At 41.5% G+C, this 17264-nt stretch overlaps 1 protein-coding gene across 1 annotated transcript; it reads left to right on the plus strand.

The window, feature by feature from the left end:
• Window positions 1-13487: 13487 nt before the first annotated feature.
• Window positions 13488-16218, plus strand: LOC137345143 (probable G-protein coupled receptor 139). The gene is made up of 2 exons (XM_068008613.1): window positions 13488-13557; window positions 15251-16218. Exons 1-2 carry the CDS (start codon window positions 13488-13490, stop codon window positions 16216-16218), a joined length of 1038 nt encoding a protein of 345 aa, XP_067864714.1.
• Window positions 16219-17264: the final 1046 nt, after the last annotated feature.

Here is a 17264-nt window from a genome sequence, read left to right on the forward strand (position 1 = left end):
GGGAGAATGTGTCCCCACTGGCCGAATGATCCAGAACCAGAGGGCACGGATTTAAGATGATTGGCAAAAGGAGCTACTGTGGCGTGAGGAAAAACATTTATCCACCGCGAGTGGTTAGGATCTGGAATGAACTGCCTGACATTGTGGTGGAGGCAGATTCAATCGAGGCTTTCAAAAGAGAACTGGATAGTTATCTGAAGAGAAAAATAATAAGTGGCTACAGGGAAAAGATGGGGAGTGGGACTTATGTTATTCGCTCTTGCAGAGAGCCAGCACGGACCTGACGGGTCAAATGGTCTCCTCTGCTGTAACCTTTCTTTGATTCTTTGATTTTATATTCAAGAGCATTCAGGTACATCTGAATGCAAATATTTTCCAGTCCTTTGCCATTCAAACATTAATCTGTCTTATTTTAAATTATTTGTCTTATCAAAGTGGATAACCGTACACTTTGCCACATTATATTGCATCTATCATGTTCTTGCCCACTCAACAACTCTGTCTACATTCCTTTGCAGCCTCTTTGCATCCTCCTCACTGCTTACTTTCCCACCCAACTTTGTATTGTCAGCACACTTGTGTACCTTACACTCAGACCTTTCATCCAAGTCATCGATATCGATTGCAAATAGCTGAGGCTCAAATACTGATCCTTGCAGTGCCCCACTAAATACAACCTGCCAACACATAAAGTCCTGTTTATTGCTCCTTTCTTTTTTGTAGATTAACGAATTCTAAATCCATGCTCATATAATACGTCCATTCCCATGGGTCCTAATTTTGTGCAATAAACTCATGTATGGCACCTTATGGATTGATTCTTGCAAATATATAAAAACTACATCTGCTGATTCCCTGTAAACCATCTTAGGAGTTACATCCTCAAAAAATTCAAACAGGGTTGTCAAACGCAATTTCCATTTCATTAATCCGTGTTGACTCTGCATAATCATATTATGAATTCCCAAAATCCCTGTTACCACATTCCTTCTAGTAGATTCCAGCATTTTTCCTATGACTGATATCAGGCTAACTAGTTCCCCATTTTCTCTCTCGTATTTTTTTTCAACTAACCAGAATGTCTTTGTTATTATTCAGTCCTTGGCAATTGTCTAGAATCTAGAATTATGATTCCACCAGACTTGACTTCCAATGTTATTCTATCCGACCTCCCATCTTCCACACTCCATACAATTGGAATTACAGTTCTGGCCAGGTGGTAAGGGGTATGGGTGATTCACACAGTTCACTTCCCAACTGACCGCAATCGTGTTTTATTTAAAATAATGAATTAGTCCCTGAGTGTTTTACTCGCCAACTAAACAGAGAGTGATAGGTTTTCTTGTAAGTTTTAAACAGAAGTTTAAATATTTAATGAGCAACATTCATTCCCCGAAATAGTTGCAACAACATTCACGCAAGCATTCACTCTCACATGCGCTCTTGAGAGAAGATATACAGAACATCAAGGGTGAGTTACAAGGTGTGGTAGCTATGTGTGGTTTATGGTAAACCTGCTGAATCTTCTAAGTAGAACAGGCTCATTTAAAAATGTAGGCCTAGCTTGTTTGTTGTCTTGACTTGCTGAGGTGTTGTTCATTTCTGGTGATCAGGATTTCAGATTGATTGTGATGGGTCACTTTCAGTTCTCTGCTGCACCAAGTTGAAGTATAGAATTCACAGCAGGGTTCCTTCTTTGTTTTGGTTTTATCATTTCACAGCCCCCTGGCTCGACTACCTTCTGTGATGTTGCTTTGATCTCCCCTCTCTCTCTGTCCAGAGAACTACCTTTTAAGATAAATCCTCTCACATTAGCTTCTGTCAGGAGATGCAAGGCCTTCTCCCATGTTGTGACCACACAATACACCAGGATGTAGAAATCATGGCCATCAATTAATGTGTGCTTGGGTAAAATTCAGGGGCAACTTCACAGCGTTTGTGATTCAGAAGTATCCATTCAATTCAGGAATATCCCTTGATGTTTCAGGAATGGTGTAGTAGACATTTCTTAGCCTGAAATGTATCTTTTTTTCCTTAACAGGAAGTAAGGCAATGTTTGAATACATAGGCCAGGTTGGCTGATCACCAGTGGCTGTTTTTGCAACATTGCCCCACATCTTTCAAAAGGTAAAGTCAATTATAAAATAGTCCACCTCGAATAAAGTTCGTATCTTAAAAGTAACAATATAATATCGCTCTACTGGACATGACATTACCAAAAGTTGCTGCTTAGAAAGTAACCGGCATGAAGTCCCATTCACGCATCACTCCTGTACCCATTGAACTGCATTGGCTCTCAGCACAGCAACGTATAGATTTAAAAATCCATCCTCGTGTTTAAATCCCTGCAAGACATAGACCCTGCAGACCTCTGTGACATTATGCAGTCCAATAAACTTCAGAGAAATCTGATCTCTTGTGCATGAGAAAATTTCTTTGCCCCGCCATGGGAAGCTTGACCTTCAGCTGTGCATTCTCCAACCTCTGAAATTCCTCCCTAAACCGTTCTACCTCACTCGCCTTTGGTAAATTCTCCTTAAAACCTATGGCTTTGTCCATTCTTTTGGTCAACTGACCTAATATCACTTTCTTTGGCTCAGTTTCCCTCCCTGCATTTTTTTACGCTCATGTGAAGTGCTTTGCGGCATTTTATTAAGTTTATGGCGCTACATAGATAAAAGTTGTTGTTGGTGTAATGAACAGCCATTCATGCCAGTCCTCTCGCCTATATGAATCTAGAAGAGCTAGTGAATTTACAGTGACCAATGGGGTTGGACTTGTAGTATTAACTCTTTTGCAATGAACAGCTCTCATTGGCACGTCCCAACAGCCACATGCTTCTCACTTGTTCCGTCAATTTACAGTGATCAGTGGAGTTGGGCTGTACTGATTCCACTAGTGGTATTCAAGCAATGAGGAGGATAGGAACAGACTTTAAGAGAACAAAGACACTGGTGAAATGCCAGACACATGACAGAAGAAACTTAATATAGAGATGCGTGAAGTAATACATTTTAGTAGAAATTACAAGGGGAGACAATATGATCAAAATGGTACGGCTTTAAAGGTGTTACAGAGTCAGAGATTTCAGGAGGCATATGTATATTAAAAGATTACAGGATATCTTAGCAAGGCTGTTACAAAACAAATAGGATCATTCGCTTTATTAACAGAGGAATAGAGTGCACAACCAAGGAAATTATGTTAATCACTTATAAAATACTGGTTCGGCTTCAGCTTGAACATTGTATTAAATTCTGGACATCACTCTTTAGGAAGAATGTCAAGGCCTTAGATGAGGTGCAGAAGAGAATTACTAGAATGGCACCAGCGATGAGGGTCTATCAACATCCTAGGGGTTTGGGGACACTATCCAGGACAAAACAACCTGCTTTATTGGCACCCCATCCACAACCATTCACTCCCTCCACCATCGACGCACAGTGGCAGCAGTGTGGACCATCTACAAGATGCACTGCAGCAACACTCCAAGGATCCTTAGACAGCACCTTCCAGACCCACGACCTCTTCCTACCAGAAGGACAAGGGCAGAAAATGCATGGGAACACCACCACCTGCAAGTTCCCCTTCAAGTCACACACCATCCTGTCTTGAAACTATATTGCCGTTCCTTCACTGTCACTGGGTCAAAATCCTTGAACTCCCTTCCGAGCAGCACTGTGGGAATACCTACCTCACATGGACTGCAGCAGTTCAAGAAGGCAGCTCACCACCACCTTCTCAAGGGCAATTAGGGATGGGCAATAAATGCTGGCCAAGCCGGTGAGAAGGCTGAGGGGAGATATGATTGAGATGTATAAAAGTGTGAGAGGCCCGAACACAGTGCATGTTAAGGGCCCATCTATCTTAGCAGAGAGGTCAGTGACTAACGGGTATAGATTTAACGTGATTGATAGAAACATTGGAGGTGAGACGAGGTAAACAAGTTTCACCCTGAGGGTGGTGGAGGTCTGGAACTCACTGCCTGAATGGGTAGTAGAGTTAGAAACCCCCAATTCATTTTAAAGGTGTCTGGATATACACCTCAAGTACCATAACCTGCCGGGCTATGGCCCAAATGTTGGAAGGTTGGATTAGGCTGGGTGTCTCATTTTGCAGCCAACGAAGACATGATTGCCCAAGGGGCCTCTTTCTGTTCCCTAAACGTTTATGATGCGGTACGTCTGACTCAGGAGGTTCAACAGGATTCTTTCGTTAAATGACCAGAGAGTGAATTCTGGGAGCATCTCAGAGAAATCCATTTTGCTGCAGAATAAACACAGAGCAAAATAAAATGTCTCTACTGGCAGAGAAACAATAAGATGTTGGCAGCAAATGAAGGCATTGCCACGTCTTTGTGAAGAAATTAAAAGTAAAATATTTGCTCCCCAAAGTTGTAAGAGAGATTATGTGTGAGGTTATTGCTCTCGCTGTTCCATGCTGCATCCTTTCTCCCTGCACCGTTATCACAGGACATTTTCACGTTGCTCTGGCTCTCGGGCTGGTGTGGCACAGCCTTGCCTGTGCCTTTTGCCTTTTATTCTCTGATCTGTCAGTAAATCCTTAATGAAGATCTATTGGAGGATAAATCTAGGGCGAACAACCCGGGTAATTCCTTTTGTAATAGTCGGTATTACAGGTGTTGCAGCTATAAAGCTGGGAGTTGGATCTTGAGGTGAAGCTGCTGGTCGGCAGTGAGATGAGCGATCTCCTGTCCCAGCTCCTTCCTCTTGGGACTCCCTCGATGCTCTAAGCCGAGTATCCCGGGGTTCAATACGTTTCAATGAAAATCAAGTTTCTAAAGCAGGCTGGTCATCTGAATACTCCAAGTGAAGGAATGGAATAGGACTCTGGGTCTATTTTGCGGGAATGGTGAAGTTGGACCTTGATTCACTGGGTCGGCCTGGTCCATTCATTTCAGGATATTTCCAAGAATATCAAGAACAGCGGTCAAAAGTTCAAACACAGCAACGTGCATTTATATCACATCGTTAACACAATGAAACGGTCAAAGTGGCTTCACTGAAGCCTAATAAGACAAGTATCGACACGGTGTCAAAGAGCGTTCTTTGTTGGAGGTGAGACCAGTGGTAGAGGAGGAACTGAGTTTACAGAGATTAATTTGCTCCTGCAATTGTGTGTTACATTTCAGAATGATGCTGGAATAGTGAGCCTGTTTGGCGGAGGAGAACAGGGCCTGGTGGTGCTTGATGCTGTTCAGCCAGGTCTGCCGATGGATGGTTGAAGCAGTTGTTGACTACATACCTTTATGTGTTTTAGGCTTGGAATGATAAAGGCAAAGTTAGGGCAGATATGCAGAAGGAACATTAGTAGGAGAGAGTAAGGAATTTACTGCAGTCTACATTGTCAAAGGGGCCGCGGCATATTGACAGCAGCAGATGGATTACAGAATTGTTTCAGTGCAGAAGGAGGCCATTCGGCCAACCGGCTGGCTGAATGAGCATTTCACCGAGTGCCACTCCCCACCTTCTCCCCGTAAGCCTACACATTCTTCCTTTTCATATAACAGTGGAATTACCTTTTGAATGCTTCAGTTGAACCTGCCTTCACAACACTTTCAGGCAGTGCATTCCAGACCTTAACCACTCGCTACGTGAAAAAGTTTTTCCTCATTTGGCTTCTGCTTCTTTTACCAATTATTTTAAATCTGTGCCCTCTTATTCTTGAACCTTTCATGAGTTTTTCGCTGTCTGTTCTGTCCAGACCCCTCATGATTTTGAATACCTGTAACAAAATTCCTCTCAACCTTCTCTTCTCCAAGATAAAAAACAGTTCCAACTTCTCCAATCTACCTTCATAACTGAAGTTCCGCATCCCTGGAACCATTCTGGTGAATCTTTTCTGCACTTCTCTAAAGCCTTCACATCTTTCTTAAAGCGTGGAACCCAGAATTGGATGCAATATGCCAGCTGAGGCTGAACTAGTGTCTTGTACAAGTTCAACATAACCTCCTTGCTCTTGTACCCTCTGCCTCTGTTAATAAAGCCGAGGATACTGCATGCTTTATGAACCACTTTCTCAATCTGTCCAGCCACCTTCAATGAACTAACACACATACACATCCAGAGCCCTCTGCTGCTGCACCCCATTTAGCATTGTATCCTTTATTTTGTGTCGCCTCTCCATACCCTTCCTAACAAAATGTGTCAATTCACATTTCTCTGCATTGAGCTTCATCTGCCACCTGTCTGCCCATTCCACCAATTTGTCTATGACCTTTTGAAGTTTTACACTTTCGTCTTTACAGTTCACAATGCTTCCACGGTTCATATCATCCATCAACTTTGAAATTGTGCCCTGTACACCAAGGTCTAGGTCATTAATATTTCAGGGCCCCAACACTGATCGCTGGGAACTCCACTGTAAACCTTCCTACAGCCCAAAAACATCAATTACCCACTGCTCTTTGTTTTCTATCACTCAGTCTATTCCACATCCATGTTGCTCCTGTCTAGTTTATTCCATGAGCTATAATTTTCCTCATAAGTCTGTTATGTGACACTGTATCAAATGCCTTTTGGAAGACCATGTAGACCACATCAGCTACATTATCATTATCAACCCTCTCTGTTATCTCTTTAAAATACTCCAGCAAGTTCGTTAGATAAGTTTTCCCTTACGAAATCCATGCTGACTTTCTTCAATTAACCCAAATTTGTCCATGTGACTATTAATTTTGTCCGAACTATTCTTTCTAGAATTTTATTCACCACCGAAGTTAAACTGACTTGCCTGTAGGTGTTGTATCTTTACACCTTCTTTTTGAATAAGGGTCTACCGTTTGCAATTCTCCAATCCTCTGTCACTACCCCCGAGTCTAAAGAAGACTGACAAATTATGTCCAATGCCTCAATGGCTAAAGGGTTGGCAGCTGAAAGTGTAATTATGTATTACCTCAGCTGGAGTTTATTTCAGCAGAAAAGGAGATGAGGAGTGTGAGTATAAAAGACACCTGGAATGATCAGAGATGACCTTGACTGTTGTCAAGGCAATAGGATTAGACAGGCCAGTGAGACGGCCAGCACGGGGCTGATCGTGAATATGTTTTAAGAAGTTTATTATGAGAAACGTTGAGAGACTTCAGGAGGACAGTTTAAATAAAATCACCATAACTAACATTATAGTAGGATCAGCAAAGCTTATGTCAGAGTTCAGTCATCATCGTTAATGTTCGAGTATGACTATGACCAGCAATGATAGAGTGCAGTCAACACCAGTAATAATGGAGTACAGTGATCACCAGTAATAATGGAGTACAGTGATCACCAGTGATGGAGTACAGTTATCAGCAGTATTGTGTACAGTTATCACCAGTAAAGATGGAGTACAGTGATCACCAGTGATGGAGTACAGTCATCAGCAGTAATGATTGAGTATGATCATCACCAGTAATGTTAGGGTATGACCATCAACAGTAATGATGAAATACAGTCATTACCAATAGCAATGAAGTACGGTCTTCACCATTAATATTGGATTACAGTCATCACCAGTACTGATGGAGTGCAGTCATCACCATTAATATTGGAGTACGGTCATCACCAGTGATGATCGAGTACAGTCATCAGCAGTAGTGATTGAGTATAGTCATTACCAGTAATGATGAAGTACAATGGTCACCAGTGATGGAGTACAGTCATCACCAGTAATGATGGAGTATGGTCATCACCATTAATGTTAGAGTATGACCATCAACAGTAATGATGGAGTACAGTCATCACCAATAGTGATGAAGTACGGTCATCACCACTAATGATGGAGTACAGCCATCACCATTAATGTTAGAGTTATGACCATCACCAGTTGTGATGGAGTACAGCCATCACCATTAATGTTAGAGTTATGACCACCACCAGTTGTGATGGAGTACAGTCATCACCATTAATGTTAGAGTTCTGACCATCACCAGTTGTGATGGAGTACAGTCATCACCAGTAATGTTAGAGTTATGACCATCATCAGTAGTGATGGAGTACAGCCATCACCATTAATGTTAGAGTTATGACCACCACCAGTTGTGATGGAGTACAGTCATCACCAGTAATGATGGAGAACAGTCATCACCATTAATGTTAGAGTTATGACCATCACCAGTTGTGATGGAGTACAGTCATCACCAGTAATGTTAGTGTTATGACCATCATCAGTAGTGATGGAGTACAGCCATCACCAGTAATGTTAGAGTGATGACAATCACCAGTTGTGATGGAGTACAGTGATCACCAGTAATGATGGAGTACAGTCATCACCAGTAGTGATGGAGAACAGTCATCACCATTAATGTTAGAGTTATGACCATCACCAGTAGTGATGGAGTACAGTCATCAGCAGTAGTGATGGAGTACAGTCATCACCATTAATATTAGAGTTATGACCATCACCAGTAGTGATGGAGTACAGTCATCACCAGTAGTGATGGAGAACAGTCATCACCATTAATGTTAGAGTTATGACCATCACCAGTAGTGATGGAGAACAGTCATCACCATTAATGTTAGAGTTATGACCATCACCAGTAGTGATGGAGTACAGTCATCACCAGTAGTGATGGAGAACAGTCATCACCATTAATGTTAGAGTTATGACCATCACCAGTAGTGATGGAGTACAGTCATCACCAGTAGTGATGGAGAACAGTCATCACCATTAATGTTAGAGTTATGACCATCACCAGTAGTGATGGAGTACAGTCATCACCAGTAATGATGGAGTACAGTCATCACCAGTAGTGATCGAGTACAGTCATCACCAGTAGTGATGGAGAACAGTCATCACCATTAATGTTAGAGTTATGACCATCACCAGTAGTGATGGAGTACAGTCATCAGCAGTAGTGATGGAGTACAGTCATCACCATTAATATTGGAGTACGGTCATCATCAATAATGATGATAATAGCAGGGTCTCACCAGTAGTGTTACAGAAGGGTTACGGACAATAATTCCTGCAGTCGGTCAATCACTAGCAATGTTAGAATCGAGTCACCACCAGTAATGTCAGACGAGGTTCACCACCAGCAATGTTACAGTAATGCCCGCCAGCAGTCATGTTAGAGTGGGAATATTACAAGTAACGTTACAGTAGGGTCTCACCAGTAATGATAGTGTAGTGTTAGCACCAGTATTTTTACAGTAGGTACAGAACCAGTTGTGTTGGAGTTGGATTATCACCAGTAATGTTACATTTGGTCTCACTGATCGTGCAGTGTTACCACCAGTAATATTGCAGTAGATCCATCACCAGTTAAGTTAGAGTCGGGTTACCACCAGTAATGTTATAGTAGGTCCAGCGCCAGTTATGTTAGAGTGGGGTTATCACATGTAATGTTACACCACGGTCCACCAGTAATGATCGATTCATGTTACCACCAGTAATGATACAGCAGGTCCATCATCAGCTCTGTTAGAGTGGGGTTATCACCAGTAATATTACAGTAGGTTCGCACCGATAATGATAAAGTAGTGTCACCACCAGTCCCCCGTCAGCAAGCACATCACCAGTGCTATTAGAGCAGCGTCAGCACACAGAATGTTACAGTATGCATAGAATCAACAGAAGTAGTTAGTCAGTAGTAATGTTCGAGTCAGGTTATCTCACGCAATGTTAAAGTATGGTCAGCGCTAGCAATATGACAACATTATTCATGTTACTGTAGCATAGCATTCAGTAATGTTAGAATAGTAGTACCACCAGCAATGTTAGAGTTGAGTGATCACCAATAACGTAAAGGAGTAATGCTCGCGTAGCGTGTCAAACATCAATATTAAAGAAGAGAGTTCGAGTAGGATCACAAGCCTTATTATGGAACAGGAGCACCACCAGCAGTACTTTAGTAGGGTTATCTGAGGTAATGTTGGAATAGGGTCCTCACAAATAATTCTACTGTACAGTCATCACTAATTATTTAAGAGTTAGATCAGCAACAATAATGATAGACTAACACCATCACAAGTAATGTTAGAGTTGCTTTATCACCTTTAATGTTCGACTGGAATGCTTATCAGTAATGTTAGAGTAAGCTTACTACCAGCAATGATAGAAAGTGTCTTCTCTAGTAATGTTAACTGAGGTCACTGCCAAGAAGGTTAGAGTAGGCTTACCACTAGGAATGGTAGGATAGGATCGGACCAGTAATTATAGCGGATGGTCATCACAAGTAATAATACAGTAGAATTAACAAACAACAACGTTAGAGACGTGGCACAAATTGTAATGTCCGAACAGAAGCAACACCAGGAATGTTAGAACAGAACCACGACCAGAAACGTTATGGTAGGGTTGCCATAGTGATATTGCAATCTGGTCTTCATCAGTAATGTTAGGATACAGTCATCACCAGTACTGATAAAGTAGTTTCATCTCCTGTAATGATGGAATGGCGCCCTCACAAGTACTGTTCGAGTAGTATTATCATCAGTAATATTATATGCAATCCACAGCAATAATGTTAGTGTATGGTCATCACCAACAGGTTGCAGAAGGGTCCTTCTTAGTAATGATACCGTACGGTTACCAGTAGTGTTGCAACAGGTCCATCACCAGTAATATTACACTAGTGTCCCAACAGTCACGAGAGAGTAGTTTTACAACCAGTCATGTAATAGCAGGTTATAACAAGAAATATTACAATCCTATCACGCCAAGCAATGTTTGAGTAAAATCAGCACCAAAAATATTCATGTTTCGTCATCACTGGTAGTGTTAGAGTACGTTCACTACACCCAATATTAGATAAGTGTCACCAGGAGCAATATTACAGTAGGGTCACCACCAGCAATGTTAGAGTAGGATCAACAGCATTTCTATTAATGTAAGGTAACCAGCAGGAAAGGTAGAGTAAGATCACCAGAATTCTAGTGTAGGGGCCTCACCAGTAATGGTACAGTAGTGTTGCCAGTAATATTAGATTAATGTCACCACCAAGAACGTTATAATAAAGTCAACACAAGCAACGTTAAAGTGGGTTCGTAACCACTAAGGTTAGTTTATAATCCTCACTAATAAAGTTAAAGCAGGGTTACAATTTGTAATGTTAGAATAATATAACAACCAATCACGCACGAGTAAAAACCAATCACGCACGAGTAAAATCCTCACCAGCAGAATACAGAACCAACATGGATTTATTAAAAGGGAAATCTAGTTTAAAAAAGCTGTTGGAGTTCTATGAGGAATTTTATGAGAAACAGATAAAGGTGAGGCAGTGGGTGTGGTGTATTTAGATTTTCAGGAGGCTTTTGATATGGCCCCACACAAGAGGTTAATCAACAAAATTTGAGCACATGGGGTTAGGGTAATATACTGGTATGGATTGAGAATTGGTGAACAGACAAAATACAGACAGTAGGAATAAATAGGTCATTCTCAGCATTGCAGGCTGTTACTAGTGAGGTACCACAAGATCAGTGCTGGGGCCACAGCTGTTCAAAATCTATATAGATGATTTGGGGACATAGTCTCAGAGGAAGAGGTAGGCCATTTAAGACTGAGATGAGGAAGAATTTCTTAACGCAGAGGGTGGTGAATCTTTCTAATTCTCTGCCCAAGAGTTGCATCATTGAGCATGTTCAAGACCGAAATCGATAGATATCGAGATACTAATGACATCAAGGAATATTGGGATACTGCGGGAAATTGGCTTTGAGGTAGATGATCAGCCAAGATCTAATTGAATGGGGAGCAGGCTCGACTGGTTGAATGGCCTACACCTGCTTCTATTTTCCTAGCAATATTAAAGTACAGCATCCACAGATAATGACACAGTGGCGCAGTGGTTAGCACCACAGCCTCACAGCTCCAGCGACCCGGGTTCAATTCTGGGTGCTGCCTGTGTGGAGTTTGCAAGCTCTCCCTGTGTCTGCGTGGGTTTCCTCTGGGTGCTCCGGTTTCCTCCCACATGCCAAAAAGACTTGCAGGTTGATAGGTAAATTGGCCATTATAAATTGCCCTTAATATAGGTAGGTGATAGGGCAATATCGGGACGTGGTAGGAATATGGAATTAGTGTAGGATTAGTATAAATGGGTGGTTGATGGTCGGCACAGACCTGGTGGGCCGAAGGGCCTGTTTCAGTGCTGTTTCTCTAAATAAAAAAAAATCAATAATGTTAGAGTTGGATCAACAGCTGTAATGTTTGTGTACAGTCACCAACATTGCTGTTAGAGTTGTAGCCTCACCAATAATTTTACAGTGGGGTTAACACCTATAAAGTTGGACTCGGTTTCTTCCCAGTAATGTTAAAGTTCCCACAAGCAGTGATAAAGTAGTGTCTCCACCATTTACATTTGAGCAGGTCGCCACTAAAATGTTAGTATAAGTTCCTCATCAGTAATATCAGGATAAGATTGCACCAGCAATATTAGAGTAGCGTCACCAGCGGTAATCTTCGAGAAGGCTCACCAACATAAATGTTTGCCTCATGTCATCAGCGGCAGAATTCGGGAAGTCAGCATCACTGATGTTACGGTAGGGTCACCACTATTTAAATTCGTGTTGTGTCTTCAGAAGTAAAGTTAAAATAGGATGTCCCAATAATTTTAGCTTCTGGTAAAAGTTAGAATCCATAAAGATTAGGGCAGAGATAGCGCCAGTATTTTAGAGCAGTGGCATCATCAGTAATATTCGAGAAATAACAGCACAAATAATGCGAGAGTAGGATCACCACCAGTGATGCTATACTATGGCCGCCAACAATAATGTTAGAATAATTGTCGCATATATTTGCGACAATTTGCGATTAATGGTCGTGTATATTTACCAACAGCAATATTAGAGTCGGGTTAACACAAGTAATTTCAAAGTGTGCGCTTCTTCAGCAATGATCCAGTATGCTCCTCACCAGTAATGTTAGAACAGGGTGACTAACGGTAATGTTAGAAGAGGATCACCCCCAGTAATGTCAAAGTAGGTTCATCCTCAGTAATGGTAGAATAAGGCCGTTACTGCTAATTATAGAACAGGATTATCTGCAGACATGCTAAAGTACAGTCATCACTAGTGATACTAGAACTGATACATCACCAGTAAGGTAAGAGAAGCGTCACCAGTGGTGTTAGAACGTAATCACTGTTATCATCACAGTATATAACAATTTAAATTTACAATGGATGTGAATATTTCACTGAATTATTATGGGGCCCCAAGAACCTAACGCAGTGTCAGGAAGGTATGCTCCCTTCAGAGTTCATGGGGCAGACACAGCGCACCTACCAGTTGGGGTAACTTTCCATTATGAATTTCTAGGGCAGGAGTTTCATGGACTGAGCTACAACATCTTTGGCTTTCAGGGCGTACTGAAGCGGACAGCAGCTCCTTGTTTGTTCAGTGACTGTAACTAACGTTCCTAATTGTGCAACTTTGCTTACCCAACAGGGCATGAATTTTCTATAAGAGGGTAACGTTAATGATTTCAGCCAAACGGGTGTTGGAAACGTAAAACTGGAAAGAGTTCCAGAATTCACACTAAAAATGTTACCGCCAATGATTCTACTGATAAGGGACATTTACTACTCTATTCTCACAGTCTTGGGTGCTCCTGGTAAGTCGATATATCCTGTTGTCCAATAGCTGTTGACAACATAACTGTTAATGGTTACATAACAGATGCTGTGAATGCCCTCATTGCTGAGTCACATATCTGAAGGGATATGTGGGTGAATATCAATGGGAATCCTACTGGTCTGCGTGGCTGGTGAGTCTCTGTTCTGGTCAGTACTTCCTCGCACGGGGTGATCAGCTGTCTTATCCTGTACTGAGGGAGGTCGATGCTGCTTTCTCGCCCTTCAAACGGTACATAAATCGTGAAAGAATGTTTTATTGACTGGCCATGACAATTATCTCACTGGTACGGTTGCGTCTTGTCTATTTACAGTTGCTAATTCCTGGGCTTGCAGCTTGCTCCACCTAACAGGGACTTTGAAAGATATTTTGAGAAATAATTGCGGCTGAAGGAGCTGCTTCTCTCCCCTTGGCTACAAAGAGCTTTTGCGGTTAAACTCAGTTCCTGAGCAGTTCCATCGGGCAGATTATGAATAGAAAAAGCACAGACTTTTGAATAAATTGAACGTTCTGTCTAAGTTGAATGTTTTAGTTGAATTCATATCTTTGTAGCAATTATTTTGAAATTGTATTGAATAATACTAAGGGCGGCACAGTGGCTAGCACCACAGCCTCACAGCTCCAGCGACTTGGGTTCGGTTCTGAGTACTGCCTGTGCAGAGTTTACAAGTTCTACCTGTGACCGCGTGGGGTTGCTCCGGTTTCCTCCTACGTGCCAAAGAATTGTGGGTTGGTAGGTAAATTGGCCATTGGAAAAAGGAAATGCCCCTAGTGTAGGTAAATGGTAGGAGCATTGTGGGGATGTGAGAGCGAAAAATGGGATTAATACAGGATCGGTATCAATGGGTGGCTGATGGTCGGCACGGACTTGGTGGCCCGTAGTTGACCTGTTTCAGTGCTGTATCTCTCTATGACTCTAATTTGATGCCGATCCAGAGATTCTGCTCTCCAAATGAAGAAAGGAATTAAACGGAAATTTCAAACATGTATTGGTCCATGGCGCTGCAGTGTTAACTTATAAAAGGTGGTCGGTGTCTTGAATGGGCCAAGTCTCGTGTCAGATGGTTTTAGTGTTCAACACTGCAATGAACTATATATTTGCATTTATGTTCAGGAACCGGTTTGTTTATTGACGGTGAAAATTAACAAGTCATAGAACCATCCAAAGCTTTGCTTTAAGAGGCTTTTCTCGAGAACTACACCATTTCTACGATTTACCCTGGCTTGGCCAGGACCGCACATTATAGGGTAAATGAAGCCTCAAACTAGTATCCGAGGTGATAGCCATTGAGATTAAACTGACAGAGACGTATGACACATGACTGATATAATGTCGTCATATTTATTATACCGCCCAAAGTTCATTGTATCCACTCTCAGTCATCAGTGCCTGGGTGTCGGCAGCAGTGGAATTGTTTTCTCTCACCATTAATAAGACTGATTCCGAGTAACCCTCCCCTCACTACTCTGACAATATCTGATTGAAGTATGCTGGAAGGACGGCGGCCTTCCAGTCTCCCTATATTGTGTTTAATGGTTTCTTTCTTTCGAACATCATGTTGTCACAACTCCTCTAAAACATTACAAATCACTGTCTATAACTCTAAGTAGAATAACATGCCAACTGTTATCGATTGTCCTCTTTATTTAACTCTTCTCCCTCTTTCGTGCAGCAAACCTGTTGACAATAGTGATTCTGTCCGGAGGAAATTGCGGTCTTTCCAAATGTATTTCGCTCTACATGGTGGCCATGGCAACAGCAGATCTAATGGTCATGATCTTCAATGTAATAGTTTATCACATTTTTACATATCACTTCCCACATTCTTTCCTATCCTACACTGCCGTTTGTAAGTTTATTCTGTACATGAATACTGTCACCCTGCATATATCAATGTGGTTTACTGTCTCTTTCACATTTGACCGATTTGTAGCGATATGTTGTGAGAAGTTTAAAACAAAGTATTGCACTGTGAGAACTGCGACCACGGTTGTAACAATGGTCTCTGCCCTGTTATGTTTACAGACACTTCCGTTCTTCTTTGCATATAAGCCTGAACAAATAATAAATAATATTCGTTGGGGTTGTCACCCAAGAATGGATTTTTTTTCATCGCCAGCAGGTGTTGCCTATTCCTGGTTGCAAACGGTGTTAATTCCATGGCTTCCTTTTGTTTTGATATTATTGTTTAATTGTTTGACAGTCAAATGTATTTTAGTGGCCAGTAGAGTTCGCAGGGGATTCCGGACTCACATCGATGATAATCAGAGCAATCCTGAGATGGAGAACAGAAGGAAGTCCATTATTTTACTGTTCACAGTATCGGGCAGTTTTATACTGCTGTGGCTGACATCAGCGGTGAGTTTTATAGCTACCGGTCTGGTAAACACAGTGCATTACAGAGGTAACTATGCCGCTCCTGAATACATCGCCACTGAAACTGGATATATGCTCATGAACATGAGATCATGTACAAACACGTGTATTTATGCAGCTACACAAACTAAATTCAGAGAAAAGCTGAAGAAACTGCTGACAGCTCCTTGGGCATTTATTCTAAAATGGATTTTAAAAATGAAAACTGAAACCAAAGCTTTCTGTTTTAGCTCGCACTCAATTGCAGTCTGTGTTCCATTTTAGGAAAGGCAGGCTTTCTGTTAGGACGTAATTTGATTGTTTAGTTAGAATGAACAGGTATCAGAAAAATATTTCTTCCACTTCCTGCCGGGCAATGAATGTCTGCTACATTCCCGAGGTGAACATCGCCATTTCCTGATAAAACAGCACGCTCCCCGCTCAATATTCAAAGAGTTCAGTCACGATTGTGTTTCAGCGGTGCAATAGAACATGTATATATTGGAAGCAAACACCACATTAACAGATGAAGTGTCCTTTAGTCTCGGAACAATAAAGATGGTTCTTTGTTATTTTTCTGTATTGTTGTTGTGAATGTTGCAGGCCCTAGCATTCCCATTAGCCTTCGTCTCCCCAAGTCCCAATTGACTCCTGAACCAATTAAACAGGCCTGTATCCTGATCAGTTTCTGACCATGGAGGCAGCATTTATTTCAATCTCAACTGGGCATCAAAATGTTTAAATGTTTTATCTGGGAAATAGACTGTTGTGCTTGTCCAGTCTTTGCGGAAATTATCATCGACACTAACAATTACTTCCAATCATTGTAACAGCCCACCTCATCATGCCTTCAATATATTTTAATTTGTGGGTCTTTTCAATTTAATCTTTAATAATAACATTGTTTGTGCCACCGTTACTTTCATTGCCTCAACCATCACCGTTTAAAGGGGTTTCTCTTATCCGTTGTCCTAATTCCTTTACATTATTATATTTTCTGTGGCCATTAGTTCTTGATCTTTCAGCTAATGGAACAATCTGCCTCGATCGATCCTGCCCCATCACATCTTGGACTTCATCACCTGAACACGACTGACCAAAATATCTCAATATAATATCATTACAAAATCAAGTGAAAACCAGAAAAATGCACTCAAGCCAATTAATTGATAGTGTTTTCTTGGAACTAATTGAATCATTACTGATATGAAACAAAATGAAACATTGTTTTCTTTTGCTTCTCTCTATCTGAAACATATGGAACATTCAATCACAAACACATCCAGACATACCAATCTGCAGATAGATAACCCAGAAAGTGCAGATGTCGC

This window comes from Heterodontus francisci, chromosome 28, assembly GCF_036365525.1.
Source record: "Heterodontus francisci isolate sHetFra1 chromosome 28, sHetFra1.hap1, whole genome shotgun sequence".
NCBI lineage: Eukaryota > Metazoa > Chordata > Chondrichthyes > Heterodontiformes > Heterodontidae > Heterodontus > Heterodontus francisci.